At 44.2% G+C, this 20,149-nt stretch overlaps 1 protein-coding gene across 2 annotated transcripts in view; it reads right to left on the reverse strand.

Moving 5' to 3' along the window:
• ERBB4 (erb-b2 receptor tyrosine kinase 4) overlaps positions 1 to 20,149 on the reverse strand; it is a 576,525-nt gene that overhangs the window by 185,006 nt on the left and 371,370 nt on the right. For both annotated transcript variants that reach the window (XM_058421395.1, XM_058421396.1), the window contains exon 4: positions 7,147 to 7,281. In XM_058421395.1, coding sequence (XP_058277378.1) covers positions 7,147 to 7,281 — 135 coding nt within the window. The remainder of the gene's footprint in view (positions 1 to 7,146; positions 7,282 to 20,149) is intronic.

Below are 20,149 nucleotides of genomic sequence, written 5' to 3' on the forward strand. Positions count from 1 at the left end.
CCTAGGCAATAAAGCATACAGAAGACAGGAAGAGTGAAATCCCAGCAAATTACAGTGAGGAGCAGCCAGTATCAGAGAGTGAGCCAGGCTGGCACGTAAGCTGGAGTCACTCACACCAAATGACTTTTATAGAGCCAAACATAAGATTGCATATTTCAGAATAGAACACACAGGCTGTATTTGCTGGGGGAAAAAAGGGAGTCCCTAAACCACAGATATCAGAACTGCGTGAACACCAAATTCCCCACATGAAGCTGAAACACAAAAGGTATAGTTTCTACTTCTATTGGTTATATGAGGAATAAAATGCCATGCATGCTTTGGCTTCTGCCCTCTAAAAGCAAACTGAAAAATATACAGTTTACATTGATGGGCAATGAAAATTACTCTGAAGGGGCTGAAAAGTTCCTCCTTGTGAGAGATGGGAGAGCCTCTATCTGTCCAGCTTTTGGAAGAAAATCAGGTGAGCTGATGACATGGTACACTGAGAGAAAAAGCTGGCTAGGAGAGCTCTTTGAGCCAGCCAGAGAAGGAGGAAGATGCAACATCTATGATTTACAATTGTGCTCAGATTAGAGACAACAGCAGCTGGTATTATTCCTTTTAATACTAGGAAATAACCAGCTTCTGGAGGGACAGACGCACCTCTGCAAATCTACAGAGCAGTGCCAGGAGAGTGCACAGAGCACCAGAGCCCACAGCCACTAGGACCTCAAAGCCAGGTTGGAAGATAAGCTGCAGCATGGGAAGTTACTGAGCTCCACACGACGCAAGCTGATGACATTCCAGGCCTCTGCATACAGGAAATAGAACTAATGATATTTCAAGGCTCCTTTGGCCCTTGAAAAATCTATGAATCAACAGGCAAAAAAGAGCAAAGTTTTGGAAGAGCAGAGTTTTCAAGCAGTGTTTCCCTGGAATACTGTTGCAGCAGTCCTCTTGTGAGAGGGTAGAAATGAGCCCAGACACAGACTTCTTGTTTATCACAGCATGAAAAGGGTCCTGGTTTATTCCTCTTTACAGCTCAGCCATCCTGACTCCAACCATTCACTGACCCTGGCTGCAGCAAGCTCCTGCTGTAGGTTTCCCTGGCAGCCTCTGACTGCTGGTTATTTCCTGCTAAACTCTGACTGCAGGGATCAGTTTGCAGACTCTGACTGCAGGCTTTTACCCACCTAGACTGTGACTGCAGGTTCCAACAACAGGCTCTGACTGCATACCCAGACTGACCTCACAGCAGGGATTCTCTCTCCCCAGGATCCTTCTCCATGGTTCCACCACTCCTCTTCCTCAAGGTTCCTCCTTGCCTCGGTTTGGAAGACAGGTATCTGCTAGGGAGGGGTGGGGCCTCTCTAGGAATGGGGGAATTCCAATCCCCTCCCCTCAAGTTATTATAATTTAGAAAATTAAAGGAGTTTTTTCAGGCAGAGGTATGGGGAAAGTAATAACAGTTCTTTACTAGTAAATATAACAGGACAAACAAACAACACCACCAGCAATAATAATAAACAGAACCAAGAACCTCAAGGGGCTTTGTTTCACAAGCTCAGGGCAGTCTAATGTCTTGGTCCCCTCCCCAAGAGCATCAAGCTGGAAGGGAGAGACACTCCAGGGCTGAGGGCTGGAAACAGCGGGTTGTCCCCAGCAGGCAAAGGGGGGGTATCCCCGCAAAGTGAGCAGTGCTGAAGAAGCCACAACAGCTGGACAGGGCTGGCCCAGATCCAGCAGGGCAGGCGAAGGGGCTCTGAATTCCTGGGCACTCCAGCCATCTGACCGTGTCTCTCTGATGCTGAGAGCAGGAAAAAGAAACCCAGCTCTCCCCAGCGCTGCGTGATCGTTTCCTTCCCGGCCACATCTTTTTCTGTTAGTAAAGTACCCTCTAAGTATCAGCACTTTGTTTCCTAGTAACTTATGGGGAAAAATTCTTTAAGACAAAAAGGAACAAATCTAATCCCCAAGACTCCTTCATGATGATTCCCCTCCCCGGCTAACCCACTCCCTTTTGTCACACTGATCTTTATTGGATACAGCTGTGACTCAGAGGTGAGGCTGTACTGGGTAATTAACACAGCTGTTACTTAGTGGTGAGGTCAGTGGTGGAGCTGTACTTACAGGTGAGGTCACCTGTATTCCCTCTCCTACAGAACACATCATGGGGTTTGACTGAGTCACAGGCAATGAAGACCAAGTCTCTTCACCTGTAACTGCAGCAGTGCTTCTGCACAGTTCAGAACTGGGGTGTTCCTTACACCACAGGCTTCAGTTAGATTCAAAGCAATGACAGGAGTACCATGCTGTGAAGAGCAAGGAACTAAAGTTGTTCTGCCTGAAAAAGTACCTTGCCAAAAATTCCAGCTTTATTCACAGCTGATAGGCACACTGTTGAAAAGCCAGATTGACAAAGGGAATTTTTTTCAGAGCTCTCACTGCAGTTCAGAATCTGAGCAGAAACTTCAGTTCAGGAAAATACTTTAAAATGGATGTGATTTTCAGAGAGTTTGTTTTACACAACTCCGGGCACATGCCAACACACAGTCCAGGTTGTGGTTTTGTTTTTTTTTTTAAATAATGCCTTGGAAAGCAACTTAGTTTTTTTAAAACTTGAAAATGGAGAGTGATTTTTGCACCCATATTACCCAAACAATCACCAGCTCTATGATGAACACACATCCATAGTTTCATTATTTTTAAGAGCATTATTGACTGATTTGAACATATGGTATTAGCTATGGAAGTGACCTCAATGCAACAATTCAAAATCTACAAGCTTTTCTGTGAAACAAAAGCTCCAAGTAAAGTTCCTCTGAAAATTCTGTTTTAATACCATGGTCTTTATCAAATCCTATAAAAGAGCTCACCTGACAGAATGTGAGGCTTGTCCAGCTCCTGCTAACAACAAAACTGAGAACATCGAAGACAAAGATAAAAGCGGACAGATTTTCACTGGACTCTCCCAAAAGCTGCTCAGAGAACTCTACTAATCTTGAAGCATTTTAGGCAGGAAGCCTAATGCTTTTTCCCTGCTTTATTTTCCCTGTTGGGAGCTGCACCCTGGGTTTCTACCTCTGAAGAGCAGAACTCCAGCTCTTCAGTTAAGGGACTGAATGCAAAAAGTGGCTAACACGGGAACAGGCTCTTGCAAAGCAAGTCTTCAGCATGTTTGGCCAATACTTGAATTCATAGCTGATTTTTGAAAGGAGAGAAAACAGATTTTCAGCATTGCAGAATCAATTTCAATAACGTAAACCTAAAGGGAAAATTTTGTTCCTTAGAGAGTTAAGTGCTTTTGAGATTCCCACTGTGATGTGCTCAGCTTAAAACCCCAGGCTGGCAGTGCAGAATTGAGGTAAACAGAAAAGAAGGCTGCTTGCAAGTTACAACTAATTCTAAAAGCTTCAGCTACAAGATACCAGTATGGGAAGGTGGTGCAAGCAGTAAGTATTTCAGTGTGTGTATGAGTCAAAATGTCAGGCGCAGTCCTGGGAGAGCTGAAGCATGTGTGGTCCCTGGTGCAGGGCTTTTTATCCAAGCGCTGCCCCAGCAGCCACTGCCTCTGTGATGACACTCTGAACAGTGACACAGTGTCACTCAGAGGCCTCCAACACAAGCTTTTCTGCATGCATTTGATCAGAACTTGAAGAAAAAGGAGAAGCCACGCTCAGGATCCACATGTCTGCAGTATTTCTGTCAGTGTTTGAGACACTGTGGCCTTTTCAACTGGCTCCTTAACACTGATGTGACAACGAAAGCCTGTGAAGAAGGGAATCAAAGGAGCTTTATTCCCAGAGCTCACTGGCCATATTCTCTTCTGTCTAGCACTGATGTGAATGAAGGACATTGCCAGAATTGACAGATCCAAGGTATGAAACAGGCACAGAGGCAGAGGACTGATTTTACTTTAGAGCATCTTCATTTCACTCCGCCCTTTGGTCTTCCTCTGCTGATTGCACTGGAGCAGCAAGGGAGGGTTCAAGTGAAACTAACCCTGAAGTCAGACCATTATCAGCTTTTCCAGTTGGCTGGGGAAGGGAACAGCATGGGCACTTGCAGTGTCAGTTCCCTGACAGGGCTGTGCCCTGAGCTCCCACACATGCTGGTGCCCAGGTGTGCCTGGTGTGACACTGCTGCACTCACCCTGGCCATGACCAAAGCCCAGCAAGCTGGGGGTCTTCTCTGAGGCTGGGCACTTGCTCTTTTGGACATGTAGAAACTCTGGGGAGGCTTTATGTCCTCTACTGACGGTTGGAAACAACACCAGCGATGCCAAAGCGCCATTCTGTGTTTGGTGCTGTTCCCGCTGGAATGATGACGTACCAGATTCTGACACTCATGGCACGTCACAGCCCCTGTCCCTGGATGTATTCTCTGTCAGGGACCACTGCTGAGCTGCTCAGTGGAACAGTCCTCACAGTTCCTGGGGCATAAGGTGCCCTCCAGTCCTGCCAGTCATGGCTAAACATGGCACGAGGTGCTGCTAGCTGGGTCTTACAGGATCTCACACTTCCACGGAATTCCCTAAATTACTACTAGGATGAACTTTGCCGAGCTTCACACAGCAGGTTAGGTTGGTTCACATTCCCTCCCTACAAAGGTTTATAGATAAACAGTAAAACCCAGCAGCTCTTTCGCAAAATATTTTGACTTTGGGATATTCTCAGTAATGCTAAGCAATGTGTACTTCTGTAGTTCCAGGGGATTTAGCCAAGATTTCCATTGGATAGGAGACACCTTAGACTTAAACAGTAAATACATACACATGCTGGATGAAGAAAAACATGAGTCACAGTCTGTGCAGAAAAGAATGCACTGAGCATCATTTTCAGCACTGGAGAAAAGCAAGGCTGGGCACAACAAGCACTCACATTCCCTAGCAGGTTGTGTAAAGTGGCATGTGAGCCAAAATTGAGAAGCATATACCGTATTTAATGACATTCTACACCAACCACCAGGGTTAAAATCCAATGTTCATTTCTCCAAGTCCTATGTGTGTGCACAGTACATGCATGCACCCACAGACAGACAGATATTTAATCAATTACAGGCTATCTTAAATGGTGATTTCTGTTACCCAAAGCCTTAGGACCTTTTTAAGCATTTATTGGCTTTTTGTATAATGGGGTTTATATTTTCACCTATGTAAGCTGTGAAGACAGAAATGATTTGGCTTAGCTAATTTAATCAAATTTCAGAGGACTCATGAATTGTACTGAGATGGGATAGAATTTCTCAGAAGAGTCTTATGTTTATTAAATTAAATACAGTCCAGTTGTGCACTGCTTCATCCCAAGCAACTAAAAATAGAGTAAAATTTGGGTGGCTATCTTAATGAAGCTGCCTTGGTGCACAGATCTCAATCATCATTGAAATAATGCTGTTTATCTTATTTATCAAGCACAAATGGCAAAGCATGAATTGTTCCTTCCCTATGTTTCAAAACAACAAAAGGAATTTAAAAAAAATTTGAAGAAAACTGGACTTTGCTACATTCATTCTTTCATCTAGCTGTATTTGGGCGCTAATATTTGCCTTCTTTGCTTTCAGGGCGTGATTCTAAAAGTGCTCAGACTGGATCTTGTTCCAGTTCTTCTGGAGTCACCACTAAAACTTCTGGTGCCTCAGAAAGATAGTATTGATGTTGGTTGCTTTTTTAACAGAGCAGAAGCATTTGTCTTGAGAACTGGGAAAGGTTAAAAGAAAAAACCCAATAACAGAAGAAAACAGAGTGAGAACCAAGTCTCATAAAAGGGTACAGGCATTCCCTCACCTTCAAAGGTTTCATCATTTCTGCCTAGAACGGATCATCAGCAGTGATGAGGATTTTTAAGATGCAGATAAGAGAGCTGGCTTCATTACAACTATGTCAGGTTTCCAGCCAGGAGGCAGAAGTGATGAGGCTCAGCTCTGGAGCTGGGATGTTGAGGAGCAGTGCAGCTTGGCAGGCTCCTGGAGGAAGCCTCACCTCAACTACCTGTGCTCTGGTAATAAGGGGAACAGATGAGATATACAAAAGCAAGTCAGTACCCTATAAAATCTATTACATCACAAAGCACCTGGTTAAAAACAAGTTGCTGCTTAGGAATTATGGGGACTCATCAAATGGCCCCTGCCCAGTCTCAACTTTTTTTTTTTTTTTTTTTTTTGGAGTTCCCAACATACAACAGAAGAAATGAAATGCTTCTTGGCTGCAGTGAAAGCTAGAGAGGCAATCAGTCATTTATACATCCTCGAGGGACACCTTCAGGTATGGAAAGCAATCCTGAATGTCCCCATATCCGGAATGCTCAGAACAATATGTCTACTGTGGTGGCACCTTTGACACCTGATATAAAACTCTTCCCAGTCTGTCTCTGAATTTCAATGTTGGTACATCCTGAGGGTGCTGTTTAATAGTACAGAACTCATTCTGAACACAGTTTACTCCACTATGGGATATTTTGCTTAAACATTGTATCCCTGTCACCACCAATCACTACAATTCATTATTGCTGCAAGAATCATAAGAATGATTCAATAAAGGCAAATAATCCTTGGGAAGGGAAATAGAGAAACTCTAGATATTTCAGGTGTGGAATGGAAAGCATTAAAATAAAACATAGTAAAAAACAGAGAATGATTTATTGTATTGTGAAGAACATCCCATCCTCTGCAAATTCTCTCTCTTTTCAGCAGTATACACACAAGACAACAGGATAACTATTTCTTTGAGGTTCACTTCTCATCTAAAGTCAAAATATTCGTGAGCTTTTACCATAATTACTCCGGCAGCTAATTATGATGCCATAGACAGACCATTGCGACCCAAGGACCAGCCTGAGTAACCAGAATAAATGCAAAGCAAACAGGAACGTCTGTGCTTCCACAGCACCACAGTGGATTTAGCAATAAAGAAGAAAAAGAAAATGCAGATGAGAGAAAATTCAGAAAATCTATGATGTTCACAAATACTCTCTACAGACACTCTTTTTGAGAACAGGATAAGTGGTCCTCCAAGCAGCAGCCAAACTTAGAAAAAAAACACAGGGAACAATGAAAGGAAAATTTACCAATATAATTCTCTGTAACAGAGGACCAGGGAAAACTTGTGGCCATATTTATCGTGTTTCATGCTGAGGAGATGACAAGGCTGAGAATAAAAGCAGTACTTACATCCTGAGCTGCCATTTGTTGGAACCAGAGTGAAGTTGGAGGCCCAGGGGTTACGCACAATGTCTTGCCAATGAATGGTGTCTGCAAAGCAGAGAAATTTGTTCTGGCCAACATACACCCCTCCATTCAGTATCTCTGTGCAGAAGAACAAGAGAACAACGTACTTGTAAGATTTCAGACAGCTGATTAAATCTATTGCTAAATGTGTGTTGGAGAGAGGGCACAAAATTTAAATGCAAAATAAAATTATCACTGTAATCTCATTTCATAATCTGAAAACCAGAGGACAAGCACCTCACAGTATTTGTAAACAGGAACCCTTTATTCACATGCAGAAGAAACTTGATGAAGACTGACACACAGTTGTTTACCTTTTGTTCCAGTATGATCACATAAGGAACGGTTCTGCATTTTGTGGGTAAAATAACCTTCAACACCCAAATGACTTTAAAAACACAAGCAGTCAATCACACTATACTACATTGCATTAATTTTCAGAAATGCTTAACGCTTCCAATAAAGAGCCATGCTGTGATGAGGCCACGGGACACGAGAAGGGGGTGGTCAGCACGAGGTCTGGAGATGTTATATCACAGCCTGTGCTGCTGTTACACCATCATCCAAAACACCCAAACACTCCATAGCAACGATCCAAATCTCAAACACTATCATCCAAATCTCCAGTGGACATGCCTTGCTGGAAGCTTTGTGTTAAAGGGAGATAGTATTTAAACAGGTAAAAATTTGGGGGTTCTTCTTAGGCTGTGTGGCTTTGTGTGTTTTGTTGGGGTTTTTGGGTTTTCTTCTTATTTCCATATTTATAGTAGTTTGCTTAAAAAAATGCTCTGTTGCCCTGTTCCCTAAAGACTTGACTCATCAAATCTCAACAGGAAAATGATCTTACAACTGTAAGTTGTTGGTTGCAGCACCAGGGTTTCCTCTGGAGCAACAACTTATTTTTTTTTACCCCCTAAACCCTTGTTGAGATTCACAATTCCTCTACTTAACCTGCCTCTTTTATTTCCAAAGCAGGAGACAATGCACGTGACTTTCATGGGAGTTAACAGGAACTAAGAGTCTAAAATTTGCGGCATCAGAGCTCCAAGCGTCAGCAGAGAAATGCTGAAGGTCAGTCACTAACGGCACCTTGGAACGGCGCGAAGTGGTGCTGCAGAGCCAGGAGTGCCACACTTCTTACAGAGACATCAAGAGTAATTCTTGATGATGGCAGCAGCAACGGTTAAGGCAGTCTGATAATCCTCATCTGCCAGGAAAACCTTTAAAAGCTGTAGTGGGAAAGCAAACGTTTACAGACACCGAGGAAGGAATTATTGTGCTTCATTTTTTTTTTTTTTGATTTCAGGGTTTACAGGCCACAGCATGTAAATGAGGCTTCCCCCAATCAAGGAATGTATTAAATAAAGGATCATCTGTAAATACATCTTTCCACCATATTAATCAGTATTACTATTTCTTAGAAACTTTTGGTTTAAAAGCTTGGCTTTTCATTGAAAAGGGGCTTATAAATGAAAACAATGATAATAATTTGATACAAAAAAAGAGTCCAGATTAGAGATACAGTAGTGATCTGTCTGTATAATATTCTTATGATCACAGAAAAAAAACATACAGCATCTGTTAACAATTTTGCTCTGCGGAGAAAGGGGGGACTTAAAAGAACACTTGAAATCATGATTAGTGAGGATTTCTCTGTGTTGTCCCAGCTACACTGGATTACCTGATCCATTAGGGCCCAGATTTTGATTAAAAATAGCATTAAAAAAGGTAAAACTTTAAAACCTGCATTTATAGCTGTTTAAGAACACACACACACACACACAATTCCACATCGTCCCTCTATCAGCTGGCATACTGAACTGGCATAATTTCTGGGTTTCAAATCATCCCTTCATGACAATGCCTATCCAAGTTTCTTTCCTGCTAGGAACTTTGACGCATTCTTGTACAGCAGGATCTCAATCTAAAAGTAATTCTAATAGTTTCAATTTGTATTCAAATTTTTTTCAGCATAAAGGTAACCAGGAATTGTACCATACAGTATACTTCAGGGAAGCCAACACCTTCCACGGTGATTTACACAAGAAATGCTCTGGCTTGTCTCATCGCTGAATAGCAAATGCTGTTTCTGCAGCTTTTTCCCAAAAACGAGATACAAGACCTCATTTTCCCTGCACTGCACCATTTTTCACCAGTGACAGAATTAAAGTTTCCAGGTTATTGATGCACTGAGGTGCAAACAAACCTGAGTAATATCAAAGGCGGGCTCTAGTGGATATTAAGTAATACTGAGTTTGAAGTTTAGTACAATCTTTAGAGCCCTTATATTTGACTCTTCCTGCTCTCTGGGACCCAGACTCATTTCCACTCCACCTTCCCACTTTTCTTTCCTCTGCTATCCTACTTTTCTTTATGCCAGCTCCTTGGTGTGTGTAAATCAACACAGATGCATTGGCTTCACTGACTTAAACTCAAAATGCATTTTGCACTTTTTTGCCCTGTCTTAGCAAGAACAAAGCCTGGGAAGAGGTAATAAACCCTGTTACATGTTAAGCAAATGAAGCACAACTGTAATCAATATACAATAGAGCTGCTGTATAATAAACTCATCATCATAAAGTCATCATCTCATTTTAATTTACAGCCCTGAAAGTAAGAGATAAAGTTAAACAATGAACAGGAGGAGAAAGGCAGGATCTCTGCCTGAACAGGCGAGCTAGCAATGGAAGCCAGGCAAAAAGAGGTTTCTTCAGTGTGCAACACCTGAGGTGCCTCTTTGCTCAACTCTTTCCAAGGCTGGAGCATAAGAGAGAACGCCAAGTCCCTGAATTAATTTTGTGGACAAAGAAGTCAGTTCTGCCAAAGAAGCCCAAAACCAGACTGCTCAGAGTGAAACATATTTTAAATACCATTTGAGGGGTGAGTATTTTTGTCTTCTAAAACAATTTTTTGTGACATTGGAAAACTGTTAGTCCAAGTGTGACCCCGCTAGCAGCAAGTGCTACCCTTGGGCTTCCACCCTGGCTTTTGCCATTTGATTCTGAAGTGAATGACAAATCTTATTGTCTTCCTTATTACAGCTAATCTACTGGCTTAAAAGCAGTACAATTCTGCAACCAAAGTTATACGAAAATAAATCAGCATGTGTCCTTGCCACTGAATTCTGTCATTATTTTGCTTATTACTCTCAAATGATTGTGGGGAACTTATACCTGCATATGATTAAAATTCTCTTAAATGGTTATTTACTCAGGAAGCTAAATCAGAAATGTATTACCTATTGTAGCAGCTGCTATTTTCTTGCTTTCATTAGCCTAGTGAAACATTCCCACAGACTTTGGTAACCTTCCATACAATACTAACAGAAGAAATTGAAATGTGCAGGTCTCTGGCAACCAAGAAACACAAGCAGCTCACACTAAAGTGTCAGGAACACAGACAGGTACATCACATACAGTTCATACTTAGTCTGCCAAGTTCAAAAAGGGACAAAAAGGGACTCAGAGTTTGACTGGAGTCACTGAAAACACGTTATCCACCACCAGAAGCATACAATCACTGCAAAGGGACACTGGCTCTGCAAGGGTGGTGTCTGCTTAGACCAGAGAGGGAAACCACTGTTCTTCTTCCATCTGTTAAAGGGGGCTTCCCTCATGGTCTGCTATCCAATTTCTAATGGAGGTTAAATTGGCAAAATGTGTTCTCCTTCTGCAATGTATCCTGGAGTGAAAGTTACTCATGTATGTTTATATGCAGTGGGGGTTGTAAACATCTATTTAGCTAGAGAATCTGTTTCTAAAATTGTTACAAAAATGATTATAAAATGGCTATCGCTATTCCAGGTTGCAAATTAAAAGCTCCTCTCTGGTGCTACAAAACCAGCTGGCACAAGGAACTGGAAGATGACATGGTGAGAGGGAAAAGAACGAGCTCTGAAGTGGGCAAGGAAAGGGGAGAGAGTTAATTAGGAAAAACTGTGGGGCACGTCCACTCTAACGACTTCAAAAGCAAACCAAAATTTATCTTACACCTTTCACGCTGTCTATGAAGGAAACAGCTGTCTCTGACACCCCACCATATACAGGCATATACTGCATGTGTGCATTATATAGCACATGTTGACGACACCTGAATTTTCAAGGTCAGCCTCACTAGAGCTGAAGCACCTTTGCAGGCTGACAGTGCTGCATCTTTACCATGAGCATGCCGCTGATGGGGATCTCTTCTCCTACTTCACCCAAGATGCTGAAGGCATCGTCTGAAAACAGCTTAGGTCTGGAAATTTCATGCCAAACCAAGTCTTTTGATCCCTCAGCATAGTTCATTGCTGATGACCCACTGGGAAAGCACTTCAGGTCCATCATTAATAAGCTCTGTTTTAAAGGGTAATGAGAACTGGGTGCTTTAGGAGACAATAGCTCATCTATCATCAATCAAGACCTGAAGTTTTTATACAGATGATTTAAGACGAGTTGGACTGTGCAAAATTGAAATGTCACATTTGTATTGGGAGATGGGGGGCGTTTGGTAATGAAAATGAGAGTTTTAACCTTCTCCATTTCAGCTCAATGACCATACTCAAAAGCTCACGGAAACGGAATCTGTGTCCCAGATAGAGGCCCCAGACAGCCTTCGATCTCAATTATACAATTTCACGTACAGTTTATTTGGGTCATTAGCTGGAAGTCAGTTTCAAGGCTTGGTGGTAACAGCAAGATATTCTTTATTTCTATCAAAAGCAATCAGTGTTATGTGCAGCCTGTGGGTTTGTACTTACAGCTGCTCAGTAACTAAGAATACTGGGTTGTAGAACCTGAGCATGAATCTTCTAATCCTAGCCACCTGTTTTGCTGCTTAAATAAAAATGGATCATTTGATTACCTCTCACTGAGTTGGATGGGGTACCCTTCTCACCACAGAGGTGTGTGAAGACAGCCTCTCAGGGCTCTTGCAACTATTTAGCTACTTCATTAGAGGACAGCAAGCTCTGGACCAGTCATTTTTAGCCATCTCCCCAAAGGGAATATCTGTTTCACGAACAGGCTCAGCCAGAGAAGACATTTGTACTTGGATCATTCCTCTGCCTGTGCATGCCTTGAATTCTTCCTTCTCACAGCCTTATTAAAATAAGACACCAAATAATTTACCTGGTTAACTCTGTAAAAGGAAAAAACACTGCAAAATATCCAACTCTTTAGGATGAACACTCCAGAGTTACAAGGTATGTTCCACAATCAGGTTTTTCTTTGGGAAGTGCCTGTACGAGTGTGCAGGTCTGGGTCAAGCTGCTGGACACCACTTTTCACCCTGCACCCTGTGGCCACCAGGCACATGATGTGTCAGACACATGGCCCCAAAGGGTTCCCTGCATGGACAAAGTGATCCCAAATACTACGTGAAAGAGCAGCAACAGCCGAGTTCAATGAGTAACACAAATCCCCTACACCCATCCAAAAGGGAAAAAAATTGTGTGAACTCACTTTAAGATGTGCTTCTGCTCATCAGAAACAGTCCTGTTCTGAAGTGTAATTGGGTTTTTTTTTTTTACCCAATACATTTGGTTTGTGCTAAAAGAAATGGGTTCTGTCCCAAATCCTGCTAGATTCACTGACCTTAGTGTGTTCTCCATTTAAGCTACTTTCCAGTGACCACAGCAGCTTCTGCCTACTTGGATCTTCATTCCCTAAAGTACTCAGGCCCATGTTTACATTTAAATCATTCCCTTCCCCTCCACTCTGGAGGAGGCTTTCTGCTCTGTAATAATTACTTTGCTTTGAGGAGGAAGATTCAAATCAGGGTTACTTTTGTTAACCACACCCGTGCCATCAGCATTACACATCCTTGATGTTAAATAACTGGGCAGACATAACACTGTCAGACCAGCCCCAGCTCTGCCATTTCCTTTGCAGATGGTGACTGCAGGAGCAGCACTACTTGTTTACAGCTTTACCCACCTCGTTCTTTTCCCATCATGGGCTTTTCAAAAGCTGTTTGACCCCGCTGACTTTGCAGGAGGAGTTTTCCTGTAACATATTGCCTCTATTACAGGGATATTAATTTTCAGGATGAGATGCTAATTGCCTCACTTTGTCCAGTCAAATTCTGAACCTGGTGCTAGATGCCAAGTGCCTTGAGTTACTGTTTACTCAATATAATTCATGGGGTTGACAGGTAGATTAACACTCATAAACCTTACAACTGGAACAATCCAAGAGGCGTCCTGTGGGTTGCTCGAAGTCAGGGAAAGAGGCAGAACAAGCCAAAAGAAGTGTTGACTGGGGAGGGGGGACCTCTAATTGCAAGCCTGACTTCACATAAAGGAAGACTAGAGGGGAGCACAGACTCTTCTCAGAAGTGCCCAAGAGCAAGAGGGCAACACATGGGAAACAATTATTAGAATTCAGAAAAGTATTGTTCCCAGCGAGAGTGTGGCTAAGCACAGGAACGGAGTGATCAGAGAACTGGTGCTATCTCCATCTCTAGAGATTCTAATAAGCAATGAATAACCTGATTCTTGTCTGAAGTTACCTTGCTCTTAGCAGAAGATTGGACCAGATGACTTCTAGATATTCCTTCTAACCCAAATTATTTTGTCCTTCTACAGCTACTAATCATCACTACCACAGTGCTCACAACACTCCATTAGCAATTCATTCTCTCAATTTTTTAATGAAAGCATACTTCTACCTACTGAGAAGCATTTAGTGATACAAAACACCCAACTGGAAGATGACATGTATTTAAAAGCACGTCATGTGCATGTATAAAGAAATGTTCCAGTATTTGAAATACAGAACCTACGTCGCTATCACTGTCCCCCATTTCATGCAAAGGGGACATGTGGACTAAGATGAATGAAAAAACTGCTGCCCTTCAATCTTGTGATTTTTGGTTAGCAAAAAGAAAATTGCATTCATTTAAGTCACAGGAGTGAATCGGTGATGAGTTTCAAACGACTGTCTAGGGAGAGAGTGACACACTGCAGGATCACCCTAGAAGACACCCTTGTGCTCAGTAAGAGCAGCAACATGCCAAGGGCCAGGAATGAGCACTCATTTCATCCACAGCAGCCATGACTTGATCCTCAGGTATCCCAGTGCTCCCTGATGGCAATATGGGTGTCCCAGTTACAGGAGCACACTTGTGGAGAGGTGAGCAGGTTCTGCAGGTACCAGTTCACCTCTCTGATGGCACACCACTCCTGGGCAGTGCTTACCTTCCAGCTGGTCCAAAAAACACACCTCTGACTATGGATTTCAGCCAAGACACCCAGCTATGGACATCAGTATTCAAACGTCATTAAAACCTGCTGAATCCAAACCAAATTGTCCTTCCTCTGCCCTGTTCACAAAAGGAGCAGAAGAGGCAATGATGTGTTTTGCACTGGGTGCACCTCTGAGGGCAAAGCCTCCTTGGTATCCCAGCAGGCTCCAGAAAGCCTGGAGGCTCTGACAGATACCCCAGTACTGTAATTTATTCCTGTTGTCTGGTTATCTGTAACAGTGAGCATCCTATAGGACATAAATTGGTGTAATGACCCAAAGCAGCTGTATCAGCGCTTGTGTTGCCTGTGTCTTTCATAACACAACCCTTGTTTTCTGCATCAGGCACCCTCCAAATTTGTTCAGTGAAGGCTGAACAGACCTCAGTGTCACTTTGTGCGCCCTCTTGAAAAGCCACCTATGCCCTACAGCATCACACTGATCAGCTGACACACAACCAATCCACCTTTCTTGACTCACCACAGTTGTTTCACATTCATTTTTCCTCATAACTTCTCCAGAGCTTTTGCTGCAATTGGAATGTTTCTCCAGGTGAGTGGCTCCTGCTCCTGAGGGGTAGAGTGTTTACTTGCCAGCCCTACAACAGGAACTACTGCCAGCAGAGCTTCCTAGTGCCTCCAGGGCATTTCCAGCAGATTCCTCCACGAACTCTTCAGTCCAGGTGTCCAGGGGGTAAGACTGCAGATGCATTTTTCAACCATCCTCCCTCACCTCTGACTGCTAAGAGTTCTAGTGTAAGACACAGGAACCTCAACCTCACTGTCCCTCTTCTCCAACAGGGAGTCACCCCACCTCCATCCTTCCCTGATGTCAAGGGCAGACAGACAACATTCAAGAGAATCTGAAGAAATATGGGGGAGCAGTGGAGAGAGTCCTACTCCTGGACAGAAAAAGAGGAAACTGATGCTCGGGTTAACGGAATAGATATGCGGTCCATTGAGCCAAACAGAACCCATAAAGAAACCACTTCTCCACTGAAGACTATTTACATTTCACATCATCTCCCTGGGCCAGATTTGAGAAATGGCACAGAGAGAAATTTTTTTCCCCTGAAGTTTTCACAAAGTTCTCTCCTCACAGGATATTCATCTGATTTCTTCAGCCAGGATGAGGCTGGATTCTTTGACTGATCCACCTTTGTATTGCCAAGACAGTCCAAGCATTTAAAAGCCTCTCCTTGTCAGACATTTGCTATATAATATTTTGATCAAGCGATCACGTAATGTTTCATTATGCTGGTGGCAGCTCTCAGTCTTTCCCTTCCATCAGCTGAGACACGTAACTGGGAGGCTGCCATGTCCCTTTTCTCCTGTCATCAGCTCTTTCTGTGAGAGTAAATGCTGCATGGCAGTTTGTCTGGCATCGCTGCTGCATCCAGGCCAGCTTTCCAACATGGAAGTCAAGCAGCAGTAGGAACAGAAACCTGCGAAGGGCCAGGGGTATCTGAATGCAGCAGGGCTTCTCTGCAGCACCCCCAAGAGCTTCAGCTCTGGCATTATCTGTGGTGCATTTTCCAACTCTTTTCACACGGCCCCTGACTGACAAACCAAGCAGGCTGCTTTCTATCCTGAGCACATCTGGCACTCAGGCCTTAAACTTGGCAAACAGACTGATGGCCTTCTGTCTTGGAGTGCAAGTGCCTGCCTCAAGTACATACTGATTGGCATCAACAGGCATAAAAATTCCTTCTCTCTTTGAAAAAATAGTCAAGATCTGGATGTATTGGTACTTTGCTCCATTTTCTGAAAGGCTGGAAAAAATTACTGGTTCCATAGATCCCTTCGCTTTCAAAATTGTGATAATGTGGCTTGGAATAATCCTGGAAGGGTGCCCAGACCCATGTCCAGCTGCATCCTGAATTTCAGTAGAAGTATTTGCATACAGGCTAGTAATTGGCATGCAGCTGGTTTTATGCCAGCTCCAGCAATTGCATAACCCAACTAATCTTTTCTCTGGGCTCGAAAGAGGAGTCTGTGTCTGCTGAGCTTAAAATTTCTGGATGGGGTCTGTTCAAGTATGCTCTCATATTTCTATGCCATGCTGTTAACCTCTCCTGAGATACAGTGCTGACTCTTCAAACAGGAATTTTAATTGAAATTTGTCTGAGATAGGAGGTGCCTCTGCCTTTCCCTGATTCTCCTGTGCTGAAACTGAGTGAATGACATGGAAATCCTCCTCCTGCACAGAGGACTCTGGAGGGACTCTTCCTTGGCTCCTACAGTCTGTAAAACCTTGGATTGCACTTGCCCTCCCACAGCACTGGGCAAGCATGAGATAACCAAAAGAAGGCCTGTAAAGTGAGGAACATGCATATTAATCACAGTAATTAGTAAGACCTTCTTTCTAAGTTCGAAGTCTCCACTATCCCAACTCTGTTTTTTCCCCTTTAACTGCCATAATTGCCAAGAGGTCTCTCTCAGTCCTGCTTCTTCCTTTTGAATGCACATTTCAATCAGGTTTCAGATCTGATGGGGTGTCAGGGAGCCTGTCTGTGCGGCTGAGCCACAGACCCTATGCTAACACAGATAACCTGTTCCCGCTAACCGTTCTCCATTCCCAAAACTCACATGATTTCTGTGATGGTCTATTTGACCACACCTTTTTGACCTTATTATGGCTGTTTTCTGTGCATCTCTGATAAGGTAATAGTGTATCAGGGGAAACCACTAAAATGTGGCTGCTATGTAAAAAAAATAAATCCAGAATTCAGGCTAATTTTCTTTCAATTATGTGTTGGTTTCGCTTGGCCTGGTTTTTGGTAGCGGGGGGGGGGCCACAGAGGTGGCTCCTGTGAGAAGCTGCTGGAAGCTTCCACCATGTCTGGCAGAGCCAATCCCTGACAGCTCTGAGGATGGACACTGCTGGCCAAAACTGGGCCTGTGAGAGAGGTTGGTAACACCTCTGTGGTAACATATTTAAGGAGAAAATCAAAACAAAGTGGGGCACAGATTTTCTTGTAGCCAGAGAAGAGGAGGAGGTGAGGGAAACAGCATGGAGACACCAAGGTCAGTGGAGAAGGAGAGGGAAAGAGGTGCTTCAGGTGTTGGAGCCAAGATTCCTCTGCAGGACATGGTGAGACCATGGTGAAGGAGCTGTGCCCCTGCAGCCCATGGGGGATGCAGAGATCCACCCACAGCCTGTGGGGATCCACGAGGGATGCGGAGATCCACCCACAGCCCGTGGGGATCCACGGGGGATGCAGAGATCCACCCACAGCCTGTGGGGATCCACGGGGGATGCAGAGATCCACCCACAGCCTGTGGGGATCCACGGGGGATGCAGAGATCCACCCACAGCCCGTGGGGATCCACGGGGGATGCAGAGATCCACCCACAGCCTGTGGGGATCCACGGGGGATGCAGAGATCCACCCACAGCCTGTGGGGATCCACGGGGGATGCAGAGATCCACCCACAGCCCGTGGGGATCCACGGGGGATGCAGAGATCTACCCACAGCCAGTGGGGATCCACAGGGGATGCAGAGATCCACCCACAGCCTGTGGGGATCCATGGGGGATGCAGAGATCCTCCCACAGCCCGTGGGGATCCATGGGGGATGCAGAGATCCACCCACAGCCCGTGGGGATCCATGGGGGATGCAGAGATCTACCCACAGCCAGTGGGGATCCATGGGGGATGCAGAGATCCACCCACAGCCCACAGGGGAGATGCCCATGCCAGAGCAGGAGAATCCTCTCTCATGGACCAGGCTGCGCTCCAGTGGGAGACCCAGTGGAGAGAGAGGGCCCTGCTTCCAGACTGGAGCAGCCTGGCCTTGGAGGGCTGCACCCCGTGGAAGAGTGACCCACGCCACAGCAGTTTGGGGAGGACTGTTTGCCTTAGGGAGGGACTCACATTGCAGCAGTTTTGGCAGGACTGCTTGTGAGAGTGGATCCATGCTGGAGAAGTTCACAGAGAACTGTCTCCCATGGGAAGGGACCCCACAGTCTCACAAGGGAAGGAATCCTCTCCCAGAGCAGCAGAAGAAAACCTCAGGTGACAAACTGACTAAACTCCCCCCTGCCCTGTCACCCTGCACTGTCGATGGGAGTGAGGGGCTGGGGGGAAAAAGGTGGTTTTTAGGGCTTATTTTACTTCTTATTATCCTACTCTGATTTTACTAGTAACAAATTAACTTTGCAGCTTTAAGTTGAGCCTGTTTTGCCCTTGTAGTGTTTCCTCCCCATCCTTATCTCAACTCATGACCTCCCCTCTTCATTTTCTTTTTTTCTCTCCTCTGCCCAGCTGTGGGAGGGGAGGGTGAGTGAGCAGCTTTCCTGGGCGCCTGGCGTTGGGCCAGTGTCAAACCACCACAAACTATTAACCTCAAGCCAGATACTCAGGTGAGGCAAATAAGCACACGTGAATTCATGCCAGAAGAACCACTTTGGATACAGGGAGCTAAAGCAATGGGTGACAAAGTGCTAAGCAGGAGAGATAGTTCAGGGTGAGTTCATTCACTATTTTAAGACCACCATCACTCTCCTTAAGTGTTTCCTAGTTCTTCTGGCTGTTCTTAAATAGGAACCCTTCTCATCCTCCACCAATCCTAATTTTAATAACATCTCACCCTCCATTACGGCTTTTTGAAAGTTAACAACAAAAACCCTCCTTTTTCTCTCCTTCCATCAATATTTTGATGGTTACAAACATTCTCCCAAGACACTTCTTTCTTCCCCCAGGAATTACAGTGAACCCAAACTGTTCTCAGTGATGATGCAGCAGATCAGGAGAGATGCTGTGGCCTGTTGTGACATGGAAGTAAAACTGCAATGAGATTTATGTCTCCACTAACAGGACATACTCAGCTCTCAACAATGGCATTTTCTGACCCCTTCCTGCTCTGTATCCAGGAGTGTGGGTTGCCTTTTTGGTCATAATTGATAGCAGAATGTATATTCTTCCTGGTAAAAGGGTCAGTTGGCTTCCAGTGTTTTACTGCAGTTAAACCAGCCCAAACAGTCTCTCTCTGCAGGCAGCAAATGTGTGGTTTGTCCTTGTCTACACTCCTGCTAAACTGCAGCTGGCACTGATTGATGGTGTTTGTTTCACTGAGATCATTTTTAATAATGTAGACAATAGCAGGGAAGATCAAGTGCTCTGACCCACCAATTCTGCTGTACTAACTGCTATCCTTAGCAATAAGAACACATCTTGGTAATTTCTTTGCTGAAGGCCTCCCCAGATAACCCCACACAGGAGAGGGGGAACAGCTGAACAGCCCACGGGGTGTTGAGCAGAGTTGCTGAGGGGGAACCAAAGCAACTCCTCTCCCAGCCTCAGGGCTCAGCTAAGTCAGGTTCATGCCTGAATCTCTTCCCCTGCACTGCCCAAGGTTGCCTTTGTGGCTTCTCTTACCACAGCCTTTAAGATCAAAAATTATAAGCAGATAAATATTTCTACAAGATCTCCTGATACGATAATTTCATGCTCAGTCCATGAAGCACCAGGTACAGAACTTAAAAAATATTGGTAAACAGATGGGAATATTCATCCGATCCAGTATAGGGAGGGATGGCATTCTTCAAATTATTGTAACTCTTTATTTGCCTTTATCAACCTGTCTTTCTCTTGAGCTTCAGGTGTCCTTGTTCGAATTGCACAGGCAGTGTAAGGCTGCAGAAGTTATAAACCTTGCTATGCCTGGTCATCAAAGGCTACAAAACATCTGTTGGCTGGCAAGAGTAATTAATTAACAAAAT

Source organism: Hirundo rustica, chromosome 7 (genome assembly GCF_015227805.2).
Source record: "Hirundo rustica isolate bHirRus1 chromosome 7, bHirRus1.pri.v3, whole genome shotgun sequence".
Classification (NCBI taxonomy): Eukaryota; Metazoa; Chordata; class Aves; order Passeriformes; family Hirundinidae; genus Hirundo; species Hirundo rustica.